Source organism: Trichomonas vaginalis, chromosome V, assembly GCF_026262505.1.
Source record: "Trichomonas vaginalis G3 chromosome V, whole genome shotgun sequence".
Classification (NCBI taxonomy): Eukaryota; Parabasalia; order Trichomonadida; family Trichomonadidae; genus Trichomonas; species Trichomonas vaginalis.
In genome coordinates, this window is record NC_067207.1 from 13,310,890 (window position 1) to 13,332,900 (window position 22,011).

General features: G+C 33.4%; 8 protein-coding genes across 8 annotated transcripts, besides 5 other annotated features; 3 read left to right on the top strand and 5 right to left on the bottom strand.

The window, feature by feature from the left end:
* Positions 1 to 379: 379 nt before the first annotated feature.
* On the bottom strand, positions 380 to 5,240 carry TVAGG3_0328870 (guanylate cyclase protein; the record flags this gene model as incomplete). Its single annotated transcript, XM_001314198.1, has 1 exon — positions 457 to 5,193. The coding sequence occupies one exon, from the start codon at positions 5,191 to 5,193 to the stop codon at positions 457 to 459; it is 4,737 nt and encodes a 1,578-aa protein (XP_001314212.1).
* A 1,050-nt stretch (positions 5,241 to 6,290) lies between these two features.
* Positions 6,291 to 6,681: a mobile genetic element.
* A 48-nt stretch (positions 6,682 to 6,729) lies between these two features.
* Positions 6,730 to 7,077, top strand: TVAGG3_0328890 (uncharacterized protein; the record flags this gene model as incomplete). The annotated part of the gene is made up of 1 exon (XM_001314197.1): positions 6,730 to 7,077. One exon carries the CDS (start codon positions 6,730 to 6,732, stop codon positions 7,075 to 7,077), a length of 348 nt encoding a protein of 115 aa, XP_001314211.1.
* Positions 7,078 to 7,785: 708 nt separating this feature from the next.
* On the top strand, positions 7,786 to 9,127 carry TVAGG3_0328900 (protein serine/threonine kinase protein; the record flags this gene model as incomplete). The annotated part of the gene is made up of 1 exon (XM_001314196.2): positions 7,842 to 9,059. The coding sequence occupies one exon, from the start codon at positions 7,842 to 7,844 to the stop codon at positions 9,057 to 9,059; it is 1,218 nt and encodes a 405-aa protein (XP_001314210.1).
* A 243-nt stretch (positions 9,128 to 9,370) lies between these two features.
* Positions 9,371 to 9,637, top strand: TVAGG3_0328910 (ankyrin repeat protein family; the record flags this gene model as incomplete). Its single annotated transcript, XM_001314195.1, has 1 exon — positions 9,371 to 9,637. One exon carries the CDS (start codon positions 9,371 to 9,373, stop codon positions 9,635 to 9,637), a length of 267 nt encoding a protein of 88 aa, XP_001314209.1.
* Positions 9,638 to 9,825: 188 nt separating this feature from the next.
* TVAGG3_0328920 (uncharacterized protein) lies at positions 9,826 to 10,209 on the bottom strand (the record flags this gene model as incomplete). Its single annotated transcript, XM_001314194.1, has 1 exon — positions 9,826 to 10,209. One exon carries the CDS (start codon positions 10,207 to 10,209, stop codon positions 9,826 to 9,828), a length of 384 nt encoding a protein of 127 aa, XP_001314208.1.
* A 1,539-nt stretch (positions 10,210 to 11,748) lies between these two features.
* Positions 11,749 to 11,769: a terminal%2Cinverted (terminal inverted repeat of tvBac_61I transposon ID:TVAGG3_0328930).
* Positions 11,749 to 12,512: a mobile genetic element.
* Positions 12,513 to 14,006: 1,494 nt separating this feature from the next.
* TVAGG3_0328940 (uncharacterized protein) lies at positions 14,007 to 14,402 on the bottom strand (the record flags this gene model as incomplete). Its single annotated transcript, XM_001297032.1, has 1 exon — positions 14,007 to 14,402. The coding sequence occupies one exon, from the start codon at positions 14,400 to 14,402 to the stop codon at positions 14,007 to 14,009; it is 396 nt and encodes a 131-aa protein (XP_001297033.1).
* A 413-nt stretch (positions 14,403 to 14,815) lies between these two features.
* TVAGG3_0328950 (glycine-rich protein family) lies at positions 14,816 to 15,247 on the bottom strand (the record flags this gene model as incomplete). The annotated part of the gene is made up of 1 exon (XM_001297031.1): positions 14,816 to 15,247. The coding sequence occupies one exon, from the start codon at positions 15,245 to 15,247 to the stop codon at positions 14,816 to 14,818; it is 432 nt and encodes a 143-aa protein (XP_001297032.1).
* Positions 15,248 to 17,405: 2,158 nt separating this feature from the next.
* TVAGG3_0328960 (uncharacterized protein) lies at positions 17,406 to 17,762 on the bottom strand (the record flags this gene model as incomplete). The annotated part of the gene is made up of 1 exon (XM_001291762.1): positions 17,406 to 17,762. The coding sequence occupies one exon, from the start codon at positions 17,760 to 17,762 to the stop codon at positions 17,406 to 17,408; it is 357 nt and encodes a 118-aa protein (XP_001291763.1).
* Positions 17,763 to 19,302: 1,540 nt separating this feature from the next.
* Positions 19,303 to 19,323: a terminal%2Cinverted (terminal inverted repeat of tvBac_61I transposon ID:TVAGG3_0328970).
* Positions 19,303 to 20,064: a mobile genetic element.
* Positions 20,065 to 22,011: the final 1,947 nt, after the last annotated feature.

Consider the following 22,011-nt stretch of genomic DNA (forward strand, 5'->3'; position numbering starts at 1 on the left):
TAAAATCATCTTAGCCAGTCTTAGAGATCCTAATTTTGAAAATTTCATCGGAAGTTTTTTATTTTTTTATTTTTTGATTCGAGACCGAATTTTGTCAAATCGAAACCTAGACTCGGCTCTTCAAATATCATGATTTTGCCTTGTTTATATACATATACATCACTTTGAGCTACATTTTGTGCAAGTCTTTAATTAATTTACATAAGGCTTTCAAGTAGCAACATAAACAATTGATCCTGTATCATTTCCATTGAGAAAGAAAGCTTCCTCTTCCCAAAGATCAAAGTGTTATCATAATAATTTTTATAAAAATGTTGCTCAGTGAATTTGATTAGAGAGGAAATGAATGAAAGAATTGAATTAAAATATAAATTATCATGGCCAGTTTATTAATTAAAATTCTATTAAAATAAAAAAAAAAATTATAATAAAAAATAAAAATAATAAATAAAAGGATTAGAACATGTAAGTCTTCTGGCCGAAAACCTGTGGTCCTTCGTGTTCAAACTTGATGCCAGATTCCGGATTTGTATCGATATCAGTTCTTGTTGACTGCAAAACAATAACTCCTTCAGAAGGAGCGCTTTCAAGCAGTGTATTTGCCTGGTCAATTATTGGTCCAGTTACTTCGAATTGCGGCTGAACTTTTCCTGCGAGTCCGCAAATGACTGGGCCTCCTGTCATTACAGCGATCTGGAATCTGTTATCATTGTCGCCTTCCTTTGGAATCGAATCGTCGAGGAAACCTTTCATTGCTAATGCCAACTTGATACCAATCGATGGTGGACCACTAATGTCGTGGGAAGTGAAGAGACCTCCTATGTAGAAGAACGAACCACCGATTGTTCTGATCGGCATGTATGGTGGATTATGAGATGCAATCGCATCGAGCTGAGTCATGATCTGATCGAGTGATTCTGTAGAGTGTTGGACCATCTCGAATGCGTGGTTTAATCTAACAACGACAACTGTTCCCTTCTTACCGATGAATTTGAAATTCGTGTCTCTTCCAGCGATGAAAGCAGCGATCGTTCTTGGAATAAGCTGGTTGAGTAAGCCATCTGTTGTTTTCTCAAGGGCCTCGAGCTCTGTCTTTGTTGCATTAATCTGTCTTGTATCGTTTACAACGACAACGAAATTTGTCTTTGAATTTGTGTTCTTTACAGGGTATGCAATCATTTGTACCAAAATATAGTTTCCATTGTTGACATAAAGATTAAGGTTATATGAACAATTTTGGACTTCTACGTCATTTGTCATTAATCCCATCTTTTCGATCAAATGGAATGCACCCTGCTCTTCGATTGTCATCTCTGTTGCATTCGGATTTGGCATCTGAATGATAGAATTGATTCTTCTACCGACAATTTCGTTAATCGTCACTCCGTATGTTTTAAGGAACTTAGTGTTAGCGGCTTCGATTACGTTGTTCTCTCCGACGCAGAGAATTGGTGATGCAACGTTGTTGAATACGACTTGGAGAGGATCTAAATCTGCTTCGACTTCTTCTGACTTTACGAGAGAAAGACTATCGATGATTGTCTTACTCTCTGCAATAACAGGTGGTGGCAAGTGCCTGATAAGCATCAAAAGACCTTCAATCGTATTCTTTTGAAGGGAAATCGAAAGAGAAATAAAGATATGGACAAAAATGGCCAATACAATTGAAATAACACCGTAAATGATAGCCGATACACGTCCTTTGTCAATAAGACCAACCAAATAATCTTTTGTCAAAACTCTGCATTTCGTCAGCAGAGGTGGCAAATGGGCATCCATGTAGTGGAGTAAATCGATGTATGTGGTTGAATTCATTGTATAATTGGACGGTTTGTTAGTACTTGATTGATTAATTGAAATCATCATTTCTGAAACACGATTCATGTACCAGCTCAAACCTCTATCGATACCATAGCATGAATACGAGTCATGTTCGGTCGTTGCTGAAGCGTTCGAGCAAGAATCGATTGCATGTAAATCTGAGATCTCTTTTACGTGGTTTACCATACCATCATTGTTGTCGCCGTGCTGGAAGAACCTGTTGGCCTCTTGCAAGTTGCCGTAGACCTTGGAAAACTCGTCATAAATTCTACTCGTGTTCCAGTGTCTCTTATAATTAGTAGGTGGTCGGCCTGTATATCCGGAGGTTACTAACGCTTTTTGTGCGACCAAACCGTAGGAAAGAATTGAAAGAAGTCTTTGGCAATAAGCACCGCGAAGAGCACCGGAAACAGCTTGTTCTAAGACACTGGCGAAACTGTCCATGTTGGAGATTGTCTGTGTGTATGCGATAATTGGGAAAATGAACTGAATAATGAGACATATAACGATAATAGCGGTGAAAACCATGAAAATGCTATTGTATGAGGAAATCTGGGACTGAACGTTCGAATGGAGTTTCTCGCTGGATGAAGTAGCGCAAATTGGGTTACTTCCTTCGAGGGCACCGTTGGAATTGACAGAAATGAGGGCTTTGAAGATATTCTTCTGAGCAATGTTGAGGTTAATCATCGGAATAAATGCTGTTGTAAGGCTGATGAATAAGAAAATGACAACAAATACGATGATCGTAATTCTGTTTGTTTTAGAACGGACATCTGAGTAATTCATGGATTCATCGACGATGTTATTCATGATTTCAGTAAGTCTTGGTGTAATATAGATCTGGACTAAAGATTCTTGGCAAATAATGGAATTATTCAAGTAATCAGAATAATCGTCATCTTCTAATGAGAATTCATTCCATACTGTCTCGACTACTGCTGATTTAACCGCTTGTGTACTGTTGTCAAGCGTTTTTTGATATTGTCCAGCGCATTTGAACTTCAAAATCGAAGAATCCGTGATCGCCTCAATCAGGTCTGTCTGCTCTAAGCCTTTATCACTGCCAGTAGCGAATTCTTTGAAGAAATTAATGTAAGCGTTTGCGGAAACAGCGAGATACTTCTCCTGGGACTTCCTGATATCATCGAAATAGACTGACGAGTTCTCGTTATTAACGGCATCCGGAATATACTTCTTGAAGAAGTCAATATCGTATAATTGGTCGGTTGCGTTAGCGGCGCGGAGATAGATGAAAAAGTTGTTATAAGCAAGAGACTCGAGAATATTCACAACGTGGCCGAGTTGCCTGTATCCGAGGTCTTGTTGGTCGAATGAGACATAAAGGAAGTAAATAATGACGCAAGTGATGATAACAGCAGCTACGAAGCCGAAGATTCTTAAAACTGTCCATAAAAGTTGATGAGGAGGTTCATATCTGTTAGTGATATTTTCAACTTGGGCACGAAGCTTCGGATACTGGAATAACTCAACAGACTTCTTCTCTATGATACCAGCATCGATATCCTCTTCGAGTTTCTCGGAAACCATGGCAGTTCTGGTTGTCATTGTCATTGATAAGGTGAAATCTCCATCCATGGCCGAAGAAACGTTACCGTACTTATCGACAAGTCTTCTGTGAATGAAAGCGGGCTTAGAAATGAGGAATGCTCTGAAAAGTGGGTCGACATCGTTTGATAGACCTTGTTCTTGATGGGTAGACTTAACTAACCAGTACACACCATCTTCAAATCGACCAGCGCCTTCGAGGTTGTAAGTGGAATACAGTTCTGAGAACTTAGGATCGTTGGGGAACGATTCCATGATCTCATTCCATTCTTTCTTTGTTTGGCTGACCAAATAACCGAAACCGGCGACTTCGTTGAATGGAATATTCCTCTTTGCACCGACATCCGACCAGAATTGCCTTACAAAACCGATAATGTTGTTTGTTTTGTCTTTGATACGGTTGTAAGTGTCTTTTGTACGGATATCATTGGATGAGAAACGCATCTGTTCGATGGAAGTGATTCTTTGAACCAAAATTTGTTCAATTAATCCCTTTGGAACCATGGAAGAGATGACTTTGAACGCGTGGAGGAAGGCTTCATGTTCTCCTGGAACGAATGCGAGGATGCTGCAAGTGAAAATCCAGGCATTTATGTTATTGAACTTTTCTGAGAGCCAAATTGGGTAGTTTCCGTTAAGTACTGAGATGGAACCACCAATGAAAGCGGCTCTGCAGTAGTAAAGTGCCTTGTCTTGGTTCATAATCTCAAGATCTGCGTAAAATTCACTTAGAATCGAGTTATCGTCAATAGTAATCATAGTTGTATGGTGAATAATGATGCTCCTGAATATGAAGAAAGCAGCGATAGAAGCAATGATGAAGACAGCAAAAGGTAAAACGAGATAAACAGGTCCTGGAAGGTTTGCGTTGGCTGCAACCACTAATGTAAGGATATCTGCAACAATTGCATAGCAGTACATACCGAAAGCGAGGGAGTTTCCGGAGATTGTTGCAAATGGGATCGTAAAGACATTAATGATAAGGGCAACGTGTATGATGATTGAGATTACCATGACAACATATTTGTACCACGAAGGGAAGACTGGACCAATTTGGCCAATAATTGCCAAAATAATTTCTAAAATGAAGAAAACTCTCGAATGTGATCCAGTAAATGTAGTGAATATTGATTCTGATGGATTTGTGAAATAGTTAATCGTAGAACATGAGAGATACAGGAGGAAAGTTACAGCGATCAATAAAATCAAGGAGACAAAGAATACTACGATTGATGTTGTATCAGAATCAGCAAGTCCTGGAATCGAACAGCCAAAAAGATAGCCTAATGGCATGATAAAGGCGAATACAAGGATTTCAAGAGCGCATGCATCCACAAGAATCATCATCTTTGGTATGTATCCTGAAATACTATACACTGCAAGAGAAACGATCACTATTAAAAGTGTAACGACGTTAAGAACAATTGCAACGATGATTGATGTTGTTTCTAAGGAACCTGGAGAATCAGTAAACGTGAATCCAAGAAGAGTATGGATTCCTTTAATGAACTTTCCGGTACCCGATGATGAATAGTGAGAGTATGTGAAAGTAGACCAAAAATGTAATGCAATAAATTGAAGAATTGGAAGTATCATTTGGATGGTATAGAAAAGGATATGCCATATGTGCATTTTACAGATTTCATTTATGATCATGAAGAATCCGCTAATTGAGGTTTTTGGTGCTGCAACTGTTGGCTGATTATTTGTGGCTGTGGAAATCAGCTTTTCACCAGCACCTATTAGCATGTTCTTCACTCCGAGATTTTGATCCGGAGGACCATCTAATTGTACTAATTGCATCCAATAAAAAAAATTTAGTTGAATTGCATCGAAAAAACGTAGAAAAATAAAATCTAATTATAGCAATGATATGTAACATTTTTGTTAATTAAACGTGTTCCTTATATCTTTTGATGACATCCATTGAAATATTTGAGAGCAAAATTTAAAACAAAGGAGAAGGAATTGAGAACTTTGGGGGTTTTTTCTATTAACTGAAAAATATGATATTTTTTCTTGCATTCCTTGTTCGAATAACCTAACTCGGCAATGAGTAATGATACCTTAGTGACCTGCATATACAAATCCGTCCAGTATGTGATAGAATCCTCTGGAAGGTCAGCTTTGAAACACTAATTCTTGAAATCAAAATTTGTAAGGTTAAATTACTAGTTTTGTTAAACATGCATGTTCACGAATACTATAATGTTGAAAGTTAAATAATTTGAGACTGCGATAAGTAATTGTTTTGTTGATATTTATAAACTGCTCTTAAGTGATAAATCAATATTTAATCATCAGTAAAAAATGAACCTGTAAATAATTGTAAGGTTTTCAATTTTGGTCTTTATAACGTGTCAATAGTACTATCAACGAAAATTATTTTTCATTAGTTTTGAATTCAAATTAAATTTCCAACCGTTTATTTTTTACAAAAAATTGATTAACATTTCTTCAAAACAACAAATATCAGAAAGAACTCTATTTCGTTTTACATTGTGTCATGTAAATACTAATTTCATAATGGAAATCATCAGGTTCAAAAGAATAAGAAGATATAATATATCAAACTTTTAATTACTTTATTGTACAGATTCCTTGGTTAATGTTTGATTAAATTTGTGGTGTTCCTAGTGAATCAAAGATTATATATGCAAATATTCAACATGAACTATAAATCTTAACTTATATCTTGTCAATAAACAAAATGACAGAAGAATATCATTGATGACATGATTAAATGTATGAACTACATTATAATTTTAAGATTAAATATGAACTAAATTCAATTTTCCCCAATATTGAAGAGATATTCTTTGAATGGTGACATATTTAATACAAACTCCCCTTGATTTTATAAAAAATGATAAAAAATAGCAGTATAAATATCAGATAATGAAGATTTCTTATATATTTAATTTTTCCAAATTTTTAATTTTGATCAAAACTCAAAACTAAGATGATCACTTAGTAGATTATCTAAAATAACACAGATTCTTCATATTATATAATCGCAAAATTCTCCAAAAAAATTACGATTTGAAAATTATGAATTAAAAAATTACATTTTTTGGAGAGAAAATAAAGAAAGAGCGATTTTTTTGGAAATGTGTGGTGAAAGGGTCTTCTTTATCTCCTTATAAAGTGCATATTTCTGCGTTCTCAGCGCGCAAAACGCATTTTTGGAATGGATTGATTCCGAATCACATGGAAAAATTAGGTTTAAATAAGAAAATTGACGATCCAATAAGCAACAAAGTATGTTGTTGTATAAAAATCAAAACTATTATTAAATAGGGGTGACCCTAAAATTACCATTATCAGTGAAGTTCACTGATGGAAAAAACATCTTCATATGCTCAATATGCAACAATTGAAGAGATCCTTCGAGGCGGATACGCACGACAACTGGTTCGTATCCTCGGAACTCTTGAGAAAATCGAAATTCAAAACAGAACAGCACTTGTTGAAAGTAATAATTCACAAATAGAATGCCAAATACCAGAAGAATTCCTCTCAAATATATCATCCGGAATGTATATACAAGTATATGGGGAAGTAATTCCAAGTGTTCCAAATCCCAAAATATTAGCAAGGATTGTCAGACAAATGAATACAATCGACGAAGAATCATATAATTTTGCAGTCAATGTTTTTCAGAAATATGTTTATCCTTCAAAATAATTCAAATTTCAAAATTTCCGATAATATTAGTTATAAGCACTAAAATTCAGCGTACAAAACAATGTCCATCGAAATTAATTCGAACATGTACGTCATTATATAGATACTCTCGAAATTCCTCATGTTTTGGTTAACTTTGTTATTTTTCCATCTAAAGATATTCTGTTTCGTAACTTTTTACTTAAGCACATTGTTTTTTACAACTCATTCTAGTAAACAATAAAATTGAGATATATCCCAAAAATACCAATTATTCTGAGCTTTATATTAGTGAAAACTTGACTTATTAATGCCCACAAACTGCTATGATATTATTGTTTTTGCGTTATTTTATTCCAGCTTTTCATAAGTTTTTGAATCCTCCGATTAATTCAAGATCTACATATAATCGATTTGTTCCACACGGTTTGAATTATATTTATGTCTATATCATATTGATTCGATGAAAATTAGATTCCGACATTTCCTAAAGTACATTTTTCTGCATACTGGTCGTAATTTTCCCAGAGTTTATCTTGTGTATATACTAGAAACAAATGTCGGATACAATTATTCAGGTCAATTCAAAATTCTACAAGCTTTACACAGAATTCAATAAGAAAAATTATTAAAAAATAGAAATCGACATTTTTATATTACATATCAATTCTAGAGTATTTTTGTAATAAAAATAATTGCGAGGTCCCAAAACGTGACAAAATTCAATGAGTTCAAGTGAATGTACAATTTCTGGCAATTTAAAGCGTAAAATTGGTCACCTCAGCATGTGGCGATCAAGCTTTGTTGAGCTTAAAAGATCAAATTTTTTCGTTCACAAAGGCAAATCAAGTGAAATTGAATTTATGACTCAATTGACACCAGAAACCGAAGTTCTAGAGGAGGATGGTGAAAAGGCCCCAAAGATCACCATCAAAACAGGCAACGACGTAATTTTTTTACAAGTCGAATCTCAAGAATTACAATTACAGTGGGTACAAGCACTTAGAACTTGCACATTCCGCTCAAAAGACATATCAATGGACGATTTCAACATTATATCAGTTATTGGTCGTGGATTTTACGGAAAAGTTATGCTTGTCGAAAATAAATATACTAAAGAGATTTGTGCGATGAAAACCATTCACAAGGCCCGTCTCATTAAAGAAAAGAAAGTTCACACAGTCATTGCTGAGAGAAATATCCTTGTCAAAGTCAATCATCCTTTCATCGTAAATATCAAGTATGCTTTTCAAAATGAGACCAAGCTTTACATCGGTATGGAATACGTACCAGGTGGTGAGCTGTTCCACATGATGCAAATCGTGGAAAATCTCCCAATGAAGGCCATCAGAATATATGTTGCCGAAGTTGGCCTTGCTTTAGAGTATATCCACTCCCTAGGTATTGTATATCGCGATTTGAAGCCAGAGAATATCTTAATTACAGCGGAAGGCCACATTAAATTAACTGACTTCGGATTGGCCAAAGTTTTACCAGAAGACGAAGGCGAAGACACAACAAAGACATTCTGCGGAACCAACGAGTATTTACCACCAGAAATGATCAAGAGAGAATACTATGGCGCAATGATCGACTGGTGGGCCTTAGGCATCCTTACTTACGAGCTTATTTACGGAGATACACCATTTGTACATAAAAGCAAGCATAAAATGTACGAAAAAATCTGTAATGAAGAACCTCATTTCCCAGACAACGAAGATCCAAACGTTGTTGACTTCATTACGAAACTCCTTAAGAAGGACCCAAAGAAGCGCGCAAAACTGAAGGATTTGAAGAACCATCCTTTCTTCAATGGCTTAAAATTCGAAGATGTACTCGCTTTGAAGGTCAAACCGCCGTTCCGACCAAGAATCGGTTCCGACCGCAGCGTTAAAAACTTTGACTCGGAATTTACAAAAGAAGCCTGCATCGACTCAACCGCAGCGATCGTGGAGACAAACGGAGCCTTCACTGGATTCTCTTACATCGCTGGAGACCAGTAATACAATTAATTTATTACTTTTTTTCTTTGTTTATTTATCACTTTTATTATAAATAATTCAATCTCTTCAGAATGCTTTCTTTTATAGTTTTTATGCTCCTAGAATAAGTATTCATCTCTTCACATGAATAAAATGATAAATTAAATTTTGTAATATTTGCATCTATCATTGAATTACTTTGGATGACGAATATTATGATTCTTTTGTAGATTAAAATGACAATCTCCATTAAAAAGACATAATCTTTTTCTGTAATTCTCCAAAAAGAAATTTACAAGCTCATTGATGGTTTTTCAATGCAAGGAAAAAAAATGCAAGGAGAAATTTCTTTCTTCTCACAAGGAAGAAATATCCTTCATAATGCAAATGAAAAAGAAAATCTTCGACTTGTTAAATCCCTGATTGATTGTGGCGGCGATGAAGAAGTAAGAGATAAATATGGAGACACTCCACTTAATATTGCAGCATGGTATGGCAATCTTGAAGTAGTTAAATATCTTATCTCTGTTAGAGCTTATAAAGAGGCAAGAAATAATATTATAGCGGAAATAGTTAAGTATTCATCTAATCTTGACTGAGTTTCTTTTTATGATTTATATAGGTAATATCTCATAATGGGAATATATATAGGAATTAAACAATATATCCATTAATATTTCATATTAATATTCTAGATGAAGTAAATAATGTATTTTTGAAGCATAAATAAACATTTATTCGAAATTAATAAGTTGATGGAATCAATATAAGAAGAAAATCTATTGATTTACCATCTTGGGAAAGACTTCTTGCCGTTCCTCTTCTTGCTGATTCCACGAATGAATGTTGACTTGTTGTGCTTCTTCCTGTTCTTGATAATATCACGAATACGTTCTTTATCGCAATTCGACTTCTTATTCTTGCATCCTTGAGAAACATTATCTTGACCAATAACATAGTCACCGATTGTGACATCTTCACTGTCATCACTATCACTAATGCTATTACTATTATTATTATCATCATTATCATTATCGTTATTATTGTAATTGACATTATCATTATCGTTATCATTTTCTTCACTGAATGAGAATAAATCTTCGCTATTCATTGTTTCTTCTTCTTCCTCTTCCCATTCTTCAACAACAACTTGGTAAGACTTGAATGTCATGAATAAAAATGAACTGATGTGTTTTTATTCTCAAATTTATCAATTTTTTTATGGCTTCAAAATTTATGACCAAAAAAAGTCGCATGTTGATGTTCCATAAAAATTTTCTTACTATGAAAATAAAATTTCTTTTCAAACTAGATATAAGCAAAGTGATCTTATCGAAAGCAAAATTCATTACAATTTAAGATATAATTTTCAAATTTTTGTTTATACAAAGAAACAAGAATAATTCTTTATCAGCCCTAATTCCTAACATATCAAACATGAATTATTCAATGAATATGTTAAGATCTACACATATTTTTACTAATATTTATTTTTTCATTAATAGAGTATTTTAAACTTTATCTCAATTTTGGAATGAATATATGTTTTTTGTTTCGTATTTTATAATATGTTACTTTTATTATGCAAGCATCAGAGAGACCAGTCCAATGCTGAAAAGATGAGCAGAATACAAAATAAAGTTATTTAGTGGGCAAGAACATTTGCAGCCAATGGTGTTCTTCTCAAGAGTGAAAGGACTCGATGGTTCAATTCGGATGAAACCATCGCCAGTGTGGCCGATGACGGGATTTCCACTCGGTGAATTGAATGTTTTGTCACCACCGAGTAAAATGACGTTGTACAGATCTGGCGATGCGTAGCTGCTCCCACCACCACCACCTGCCAGATCTGCACCACCGCCACCGCCGAAATACCCGCTTCCACCGCCCCCAGCCGATCCAGAGGCGCTGCAATTTGCATCACCGCCTTTCAAATATTTTCCTATCTGTCCGCTGACCAAATCATATGTACCATCTCCTACATAGATTCCACCTTCACCAGGTTTGGATATTGTTGCACCTTTACCACGAACTTTCTTCGCATATTGTGGAGAAATATGGTCTGCATCGCCCAATGCATCTCCTGCAAATGGGCCACCAACACCGCCAAAAGACTCAACATCATTATATCCGGATCCGCCGCCAGCACCTGATATCAGGAGAATGTTCTGTCCATGTGGATCTCTAGATATAAATGTGGCTGAGCCACCTGTACACGAACTAATACGATCGATACTACTTATTTTATTTTGGCCTCCTTCGAAGGGACTTGTAATAAAATTTTGATAACCGCAACGTCCTTTTGAGCCAACATACGCATAAAGTGTAGTTTGTGAATTTAATATCAAGATTGCTTCGGAATATGCGCCATGACCGGCCTCAGAGCTGAAGGAACCTCCCTGGGCTCCCCATATCTTAATAAGCCATGTTCCATTTGGTAACTCGAAAGCTTCAACTCCTTTTGGTTCTCGGAATTCATAATTTACTGAAGAAATAGTCTAGAAAGAATCAACATGAATCAAAAATTAGTATTCTGATTTTAATTTGAACGCAAGTCGTGAATATGCGGATACTTGGGCGATATTGTATAAAATTTCTTTTGTGAAAAATGAATGGACTTTCAAATTTTTGAGTATCATTCAAAAAAATATGAATATCTTCTAAAGGAATTATAATGACAATTCTTATTTTAATAAAATTCTATGCTTAAGGGTGCCGGAAAGTGAAGTGAAAGCTATTTTGAAAACAACACTTTTCAAACCCATAAAATCATTTTTATTTTGATTTGTTTATATGAGTATAAACCTTAAGTGATGATGTATCATAGTATCATATTTAAACTAAGTAAAATCGATGTTTATGAACATAAGGTTATCAAAAACACACAAAAATCATACAAAATTTTTAAAATCTGGAAGGGAAAAAGTGCATTTATCTCAACATATGAGAATTGAAAATAAAATTTGTTCTGTAAAACTTTTAGTATAGCTATTGAAATTTTGTGTTTAATATATCTCACTGGCTTAAACACAATATTGGATGACTAGATACAAATCTAATTTAACTTTGAATGAGACCATTTCGACTGAAAACAACTACCAGTGAGTTTGTTCCTTAATGGTAATTAGCAGAATCCAGTGAGATGGTAATGCAATCGGTCTTAGTTTTAAAATTACCCACTAATTGCATCTCGACACTTTTTAACAAGTGCCAAATGTTTTCTGTAAAATATCTAGTATCTTGTACCTATGTATCAGTCCTGGAGTATTAGCCCTTGCCATGGAAAAACCAGGGACTAGATAGGTCCGCAAGTTGGAAAAATGCAAAGCAGTTTTCTTCATACTGGAAGTATCTAAGAACTCAATATCATAGAAATAAAAACCTTAGTATATACCCTACTAATATAAGTTTCAATATCATTAATATCTTTACTACAAATGAAGTTATAATCGCGTCACCTCACTTTCCGGCACCCTTAAACGGTTCTTCACACCCGTAAAATGTTTTATGAAGGAAGATTTTATAAATTTTGAGAGATAGCAAAAAAAAGTTCTTCAACAATCAAGATTCGAATACCGAAATCAATGGTAAATAGTCGTAATCAGTTAATTGGTAATATTATTTCATCGGTAGATATCGAAACAAAATTTAATTTTGGAAAATGCAAAAAAATTCAGCTGGGATGAGTATTTTGGTACCACAGAAAAAGTCACTCAGACACTTGATGGAAAAGTACTATATAATAGCACAGGCACTAGCAATTTTTATATTAATTTATGTAATTTCGAAGATTGTAAAGAAAAAGGTGCAATTCGAATTGAAAGAGATAATGAAATATGTGCATTACTTGAAGAATCTACATTTAAAAACTGCAGTTCAGATTCTCAAGGTGGATCTCTATTTTTTAACTGCTTCTGGAATGGAGAGTTTGTTCAACGAAGAAATATTTTTCATTCATCAAAAGCAAAAAATTGCATTGCATTTGGTCAAGCTGTTAAATCCGGTTCTTCTTGTAAAAACTACGCATTCGATATTTCAGTTTCTAAATGTGGGGAAAGCGAATCAACAGGACATTGGACGATTGCTGTAGCTTATGGAAATAATCGTATTGCCAATAGCAACATCACAAGTAACAAATGCATTGAGAGATCTTCATTACATTCATACCTAAATGGAGATTCAGGGATTTGCAACTTTTCCATTTTTGCAGGAAACAATCAGACTGAAAGTGATTCAATTAGATTTGAAAATGGATATTTCCTCAATCAAATAGTAACATATTGTAATGTTGTTGGAAATAAATGCGGAATCAATAATAATCAAGTCCTGTTTTATTGTGAACGCAATACTTATGTCGATCACTGCACATTTTTAAATAACATAGCAGTGTATATGTTTTGTAATTCAAATGAAAATTTTCTTTTATCTGTTTCTGACTCATGTGTTGAAACTATGTCGACTTCAGGAGCAGGATCTGTTACATTTCCTAGATGTAACGAAAGTTGCTTACTAATTCTAAAAGGTATATCAAATAAAATAGCTTTTCTTTCTGAGATTGCAAAAACTTCAACAACACCTCATCTTATATCGTTAAAAAAATAAAAAAGGAATTGAAATACAATAAAAAGGTGTTTTTGAAATATCGAAGAAAATTGTGAAATCTAATATAATTGTGATTCAAGAATAATATTTTGGTTTTGTCATATTTGGAAAGAAGTTTATTGCCAATTAATGCTTCTGAATGATTGGTACCATACTTGCTAATGAAAATTGTTTTCCATACAACAGAAAAATTTTACAACTTGCCTTTATTTAAAGGATATATATCTCAATATCCATTTTATCTTAATTGAGATTCTTTATATTAATACTCTAGCTGGAGTAAATAATGTATTTTTGAAGCATAAATAAACATTTATTCGAAATTAATAAGTTGATGGAATCAATATAAGAAGAAAATCTGTTGATTTACCATCTTGGGAAAGACTTCTTGCCGTTCCTCTTCTTGCTGATTCCACAAATGAATGTTGACTTGTTGTGCTTCTTCCTGTTCTTGATAATATCACGAATACGTTCTTTATCGAGAATCGACTTCTTATTCTTACATCCTTGAGAAACATTATCTTGACCAATAACATAGTCACCGATTGTGACATCTTCACTGTCATCACTATCACTAATGCTATTACTATTATTATTATCATCATTATCATTATCGTTATTATTGTAATTGACATTATCATTATCATTTTCTTCACTGAATGAGAATAAATCTTCACTATTCATTTTTTCTTCTTCATAATCATAATTTCCATCTTCTTCTTCCAATTCTTCAACAACAACTTGGTAAGACTTGAATGTCATGAATAAAAATGAACTGATGTGTTTTTATTCTCAAATTTATCAAGTTTTTTTTTATTTATTCTCAAAATTTATGACCAAAAAAGTCGCATGTTGATGTTCCATAAAAATTTTCTTACTATGAAAATAAAATTTCTTTTCAAACTAGATATAAGCAAAGTGATCTTATCGAAAGCAAAATTCATTACAATTTAAGATATAATTTTCAAATTTTTGTTTATACAAAGAAACAAGAATAATTCTTTATCAGCCCTAATTCCTAACATATCAAACATGAATTATTCAATGAATATGTTAAGATCTACACATATTTTTACTAATATTTATTTTTTCATTAATAGAGTATTTTAAACTTTATCTCAATTTTGGAATGAATATATGTTTTTTGTTTCGTATTTTATAATATGTTACTTTTATTATGCAAGCATCAGAGAGACCAGTCCAATGCTGAAAAGATGAGCAGAATACAAAATAAAGTTATTTAGTGGGCAAGAACATTTGCAGCCAATGAGGTTCTTCTCAAGAGTGAAAGGACTCGATGGTTCAATTCGGATGAAACCATCGCCAGTGTGGCCGATGACGGGATTTCCACTCGGTGAATTGAATGTTTTGTCACCACCGAGTAAAATGACGTTGTACAGATCTGGCGATGCGTAGCTGCTCCCACCACCACCACCTGCCAGATCTGCACCACCGCCACCGCCGAAATACCCGCTTCTACCGCCCCCAGCCGATCCAACGGCGCTGCAATTTGCATCACCACCTTTCAAATATTTTCCTATCGTCCCGTTGATTGGAGAAAATCTACCATCTCCTACATAGATTCCACCTTCACCAGGTTTGGACATTGTTGCACCTTTACCACGAACTTTCCTCGCATCTTGTGGAGAAACATTTCCTGCAGAGCCCAATGCATCTCCTGCAAATGGGCCACCAACACCGCCAAAAAATTCTTTAGTGTAATATCCGGATCCACCACCCGCCCCTGATATCAGGAGAATGTTCTGTCCATGTGGATCTCTAGATATAAATGTGGCTGAGCCACCTGTACACGAACTAATACGATCGATACTACTTATTTTATTTTGGCCTCCTTCGAAGGGACTTGTAATAAAATTTTGATAACCGCAACGTCCTTTTGAGCCAACATACGCATAAAGTGTAGTTTGTGAATTTAATATCAAGATTGCTTCGGAATATGCGCCATGACCGGCCTCAGAGCTGAAGGAACCTCCCTGGGCTCCCCATATCTTAATAAGCCATGTTCCATTTGGTAACTCGAAAGCTTCAACTCCTTTTGGTTCTCGGAATTCATAATTTACTGAAGAAATAGTTTAGAAAGAATCAACATGAATCAAAAATTAGTATTCTGATTTTGATTTGAACGCGAGTGGTGAATATGTGAATACTTGGGCGATATCGTATAAAATTTCTTTTGTGAAAAATGAATGGACTTTCAAATTTTTGAGTATCATTCAAAAAAATATGATTATGTTCTAAAGGAATTATAATTGCAATTCATATTTTAATAAATTTCTTTGCCTAAACGGTTCTTCACGCCCGTAATGCATTATAAAGGAAGATTTTATAAATTTTGAGAGATTGGCAACAAAATTTCATGAACAATCAAGATTCGAATATCGAAATCAATGGTAAATAGTCATAATCAGTTAAATGATAATATTATTTCATCGATAAATATCGAAACAAAATTTAATTTTGGAAAATGCAAAAAAAAATTCAGCTGGGATGAGTATTTTGGTACCACAGAAAAAGTCACTCAGACACTTGATGGAAAAGTACTATATAATAGCACAGGCACTAGCAATTTTTATATTAATTCATGTGATTTCGAAGATTGTAAAGAAAAAGGTGCAATTCGAATTGAAAGAAATAATGAAATATGTGCATTACTAGAAGAATCTACGTTTAAAAACTGCAGTTCAGATTCTCAAGGTGGATCTCTATTTTTTAACTGCTTCTGGAATGGAGAGTTTGTTCAACGAAGAAATAATTTTTATTCATCAAAAGCAAAAAATTGCATTGCATTTGGTCAAGCTGTTAAATCCGGTTCTTCCTGTAAAAACTATGCATTCGATATTTCAGTTTCTAAATGTGGGGAAAACGAATCAATAGGAACATGGACGATTGCTATAGTTTATGGAAATAATAGCATTTCGAATAATAATATCACAAGTAACAGATGCATTGGTAGATCATCATTATATTCTTTAAGAACTTATGATCCTGGGATTTGCAACTTTTCCATTTTTGAAGGAAACAATCAAACCGAGAGTGAATCAATTAGATTTGAAAATAGATATTATATAAGCAAACAGTTTCTTACTGCATTGTTGTTGGAAATAAATGCGGAATCAATAATAATCAAGTGCTGTTTTGTTGTGATCACATAACTTATGTCGATCACTGCACATTTTTAAATAACATAGCAGTTTATATGTTTTGTAATTCTAATAAAGATTTTCTTTTATCTATTTCTGACTCATGTGTTGAAACTATGTCAACATCAGGAGCAGGATCTGTTACATTTCCTAGATATAACGAAAGCTGCTTACTAATTCTAAAAGGTATATCAAATAAAATAACTTTTCTTTCTGATATTGCAAAAACTTCTACAGCACCTCATCTTTTATCGTTAAAAAAATAAAGATTGAACAAGATTGTGAAATCTAATACAATTGTGATTCGTGAATAATATTTTGGTCACTTCATATTTGGAAAGAAGTTTATTGCCAATTAATGTTTCTGGATGATATTCTACTTGCTAATGAAAATTGTTTTCCATACAATAGAAAATTTTTACAACTTGCCTTTAGTTAAAGGATATATCTCATTATGCAAATATATAGGAATTGAAGAACATATCCATTTTATCTTAATATTAATATTCAAGATGAAGTAAATAATGATGATTTGAAGCATAAAAAAACATTTATTCGAAATTGATATGTTGATTGAATCAATATAAGAAGAAAATCTGTTGATTTACCATCTTGGGAAAGACTTCTTGCCGTTCCTCTTCTTGCTGATTCCACGAATGAATGTTGACTTGTTGTGCTTCTTCCTGTTCTTGATAATATCACGAATACGTTCTTTATCGAGAATCGACTTCTTATTCTTACATCCTTGAGAAACATTATCTTGACCAATAACATAGTCACCGATTGTGATATCTTCACTGTCATCATTATTACTGTCATTATTATTATCATTATCGTTATTATCATCATTATCGTTATTATCATCATTTTCTTCACTGAATGAGAATAAATCTTCACTATTCATTGTTTCTTCTTCTTCCTCTTCCAATTCTTCAACAACTTGGTAAGACTTGAATGTCATGAATAAAAATGAACTGATGTGTTTTTATTCTCAAATTTATCAATTTTTTTTATGGCTTCAAAATTTATGACCAAAAAAAGTCGCATGTTGATGTTCCATAAAAATTTTCTTACTATGAAAATAAAATTTCTTTTCAAACTAGATATAAGCAAAGTGATCTTATCGAAAGCAAAATTCATTACAATTTAAGATATAATTTTCAAATTTTTGTTTATACAAAGAAACAAGAATAATTCTTTATCAGCCCTAATTCCTAACATATCAAACATGAATTATTCAATGAATATGTTAAGATCTACACATATTTTTACTAATATTTATTTTTTCATTAATAGAGTATTTTAAACTTTATCTCAATTTTGGAATGAATATATGTTTTTTGTTTCGTATTTTATAATATGTTACTTTTATTATGCAAGCATCAGAGAGACCAGTCCAATGCTGAAAAGATGAGCAGAATACAAAATAAAGTTATTTAGTGGGCAAGAACATTTGCAGCCAATGGTGTTCTTCTCAAGAGTGAAAGGACTCGATGGTTCAATTCGGATGAAACCATCGCCAGTGTGGCCGATGACGGGATTTCCACTCGGTGAATTGAATGTTTTGTCACCACCGAGTAAAATGACGTTGTACAGATCTGGCGATGCGTAGCTGCTCCCACCACCACCACCTGCCAGATCTGCACCACCGCCACCGCCGAAATACCCGCTTCCACCGCCCCCAGCCGATCCAGAGGCGCTGCAATTTGCATCACCGCCTTTCAAATATTTTCCTATCTGTCCGCTGACCAAATCATATGTACCATCTCCTACATAGATTCCACCTTCACCAGGTTTGGATATTGTTGCACCTTTACCACGAACTTTCTTCGCATATTGTGGAGAAATATGGTCTGCATCGCCCAATGCATCTCCTGCAAATGGGCCACCAACACCGCCAAAAGACTCAACATCATTATATCCGGATCCGCCGCCAGCACCTGATATCAGGAGAATGTTCTGTCCATGTGGATCTCTAGATATAAATGTGGCTGAGCCACCTGTACACGAACTAATACGATCGATACTACTTATTTTATTTTGGCCTCCTTCGAAGGGACTTGTAATAAAATTTTGATAACCGCAACGTCCTTTTGAGCCAACATACGCATAAAGTGTAGTTTGTGAATTTAATATCAAGATTGCTTCGGAATATGCGCCATGACCGGCCTCAGAGCTGAAGGAACCTCCCTGGGCTCCCCATATCTTAATAAGCCATGTTCCATTTGGTAACTCGAAAGCTTCAACTCCTTTTGGTTCTCGGAATTCATAATTTACTGAAGAAATAGTCTAGAAAGAATCAACATGAATCAAAAATTAGTATTCTGATTTTAATTTGAACGCAAGTCGTGAATATGCGGATACTTGGGCGATATTGTATAAAATTTCTTTTGTGAAAAATGAATGGACTTTCAAATTTTTGAGTATCATTCAAAAAAATATGAATATCTTCTAAAGGAATTATAATGACAATTCTTATTTTAATAAAATTCTATGCTTAAGGGTGCCGGAAAGTGAAGTGAAAGCTATTTTGAAAACAACACTTTTCAAACCCATAAAATCATTTTTATTTTGATTTGTTTATATGAGTATAAACCTTAAGTGATGATGTATCATAGTATCATATTTAAACTAAGTAAAATCGATGTTTATGAACATAAGGTTATCAAAAAACACAAAAATCATACAAAATTTTTAAAATCTGGAAGGGAAAAAGTGCATTTATCTCAACATATGAGAATTGAAAATAAAATTTGTTCTGTAAAACTTTTAGTATAGCTATTGAAATTTTGTGTTTAATATATCTCACTGGCTTAAACACAATATTGGATGACTAGATACAAATCTAATTTAACTTTGAATGAGACCATTTCGACTGAAAACAACTACCAGTGAGTTTGTTCCTTAATGGTAATTAGCAGAATCCAGTGAGATGGTAATGCAATCGGTCTTAGTTTTAAAATTACCCACTAATTGCATCTCGACACTTTTTAACAAGTGCCAAATGTTTTCTGTAAAATATCTAGTATCTTGTACCTATGTATCAGTCCTGGAGTATTAGCCCTTGCCATGGAAAAACCAGGGACTAGATAGGTCCGCAAGTTGGAAAAATGCAAAGCAGTTTTCTTCATACTGGAAGTATCTAAGAACTCAATATCATAGAAATAAAACCTTAGTATATACCCTACTAATATAAGTTTCAATATCATTAATATCTTTACTACAAATGAAGTTATAATCGCGTCACCTCACTTTCCGGCACCCTTAAACGGTTCTTCACACCCGTAAAATGTTTTATGAAGGAAGATTTTATAAATTTTGAGAGATAGCAAAAAAAGTTCTTCAACAATCAAGATTCGAATACCGAAATCAATGGTAAATAGTCGTAATCAGTTAATTGGTAATATTATTTCATCGATAATATCGAAACAAAATTTAATTTTGGAAAATGCAAAAAAATTCAGCTGGGATGAGTATTTTGGTACCACAGAAAAAGTCACTCAGACACTTGATGGAAAAGTACTATATAATAGCACAGGCACTAGCAATTTTTATATTAATTCATGTGATTTCGAAGATTGTAAAGAAAAAGGTGCAATTCGAATTGAAAGAGATAATGAAATATGTGCATTACTTGAAGAATCTACATTTAAAAACTGCAGTTCAGATTCTCAAGGTGGATCTCTATTTTTTAACTGCTTCTGGAATGGAGAGTTTGTTCAACGAAGAAATATTTTTCATTCATCAAAAGCAAAAAATTGCATTGCATTTGGTCAAGCTGTTAAATCCGGTTCTTCTGTAAAAACTACGCATTCGATATTTCAGTTTCTAAATGTGGGGAAAGCGAATCAATAGGACATTGGACGATTGCTATAGTTTATGGAAATAATAGCATTTCGAATATAACATCACAAGTAACAATGCATTGAGAGATCATCATTATATTCTTAAAATATGATCCTGGGATTTGCAACTTTTCCATTTTTGCAGGAAACAATCAACTGAAGTGATTCAATTAGATTTGAAAATGGATATTTATATAAGCAAACAGTACTGCATTGTTGTTGGAAATAAATGCGGAATCAATAATAATCAAGTCCTGTTTTATTGTGAACGCAATACTTATGTCGATCACTGCACATTTTTAAATAACATAGCAGTTTATATGTTTTGTAATTCATAAAATTTTCTTTTATCTTTCTGACTCATGTGTTGAAACTATGTCGACTTCAGGAGCAGGATCTGTTACATTTCCTAGATGTAACGAAAGTTGCTTACTAATTCTAAAAGGTATATCAAATAAAATAACTTTTCTTTCTGAGATTGCAAAAACTTCAACAACACCTCATCTTTTATCGTTTAAAAAAATAAAAGATTTGAAACAAGATTGTGAAATCTAATATAATTGTGATTCGTGAATAATATTTTGGTTTCATATTTGGAAAGAAGTTTATTGCCAATTAATGTTTCTGATGATACCTACTTGCTAATGAAAATTGTTTTCCATACAACAGAAAATTTTACAACTTGCCTTTATTTAAAGGATATATCTCAATATCCATATATGAATTGAGATATCCATTTATCTTTATATTAATACTCTAGATGAGTAAATAATGATTTTTGAAGCATAAAAAACATTTATTCGAAATTAATAGTTGATGGAATCAATATAAGAAGAAAATCTGTTGATTTACCATCTTGGGAAAGACTTCTTGCCGTTCCTCTTCTTGCTGATTCCACAAATGAATGTTGACTTGTTGTGCTTCTTCCTGTTCTTGATAATATCACGAATACGTTCTTTATCGAGAATCGACTTCTTATTCTTACATCCTTGAGAAACATTATCTTGACCAATAACATAGTCACCGATTGTGACATCTTCACTGTCATCATTATTATTACTATTATTATTATTATCATTATCGTTATTATCATCATTATCTATTATCATCATTTTCTTCACTGAATGAGAATAAATCTTCACTATTCATTTTTCTTCTTCTTCCTCTTCCAATTCTTCAACAACTTGGTAAGACTTGAATGTCATGAATAAAAATGAACTGATGTGTTTTTATTCTCAAATTTATCAATTTTTTTTTATGGCTTCAAAATTTATGACCAAAAAAGTCGCATGTTGATGTTCCATAAAAATTTTCTTACTATGAAAATAAAATTTCTTTTCAAACTAGATATAAGCAAAGTGATCT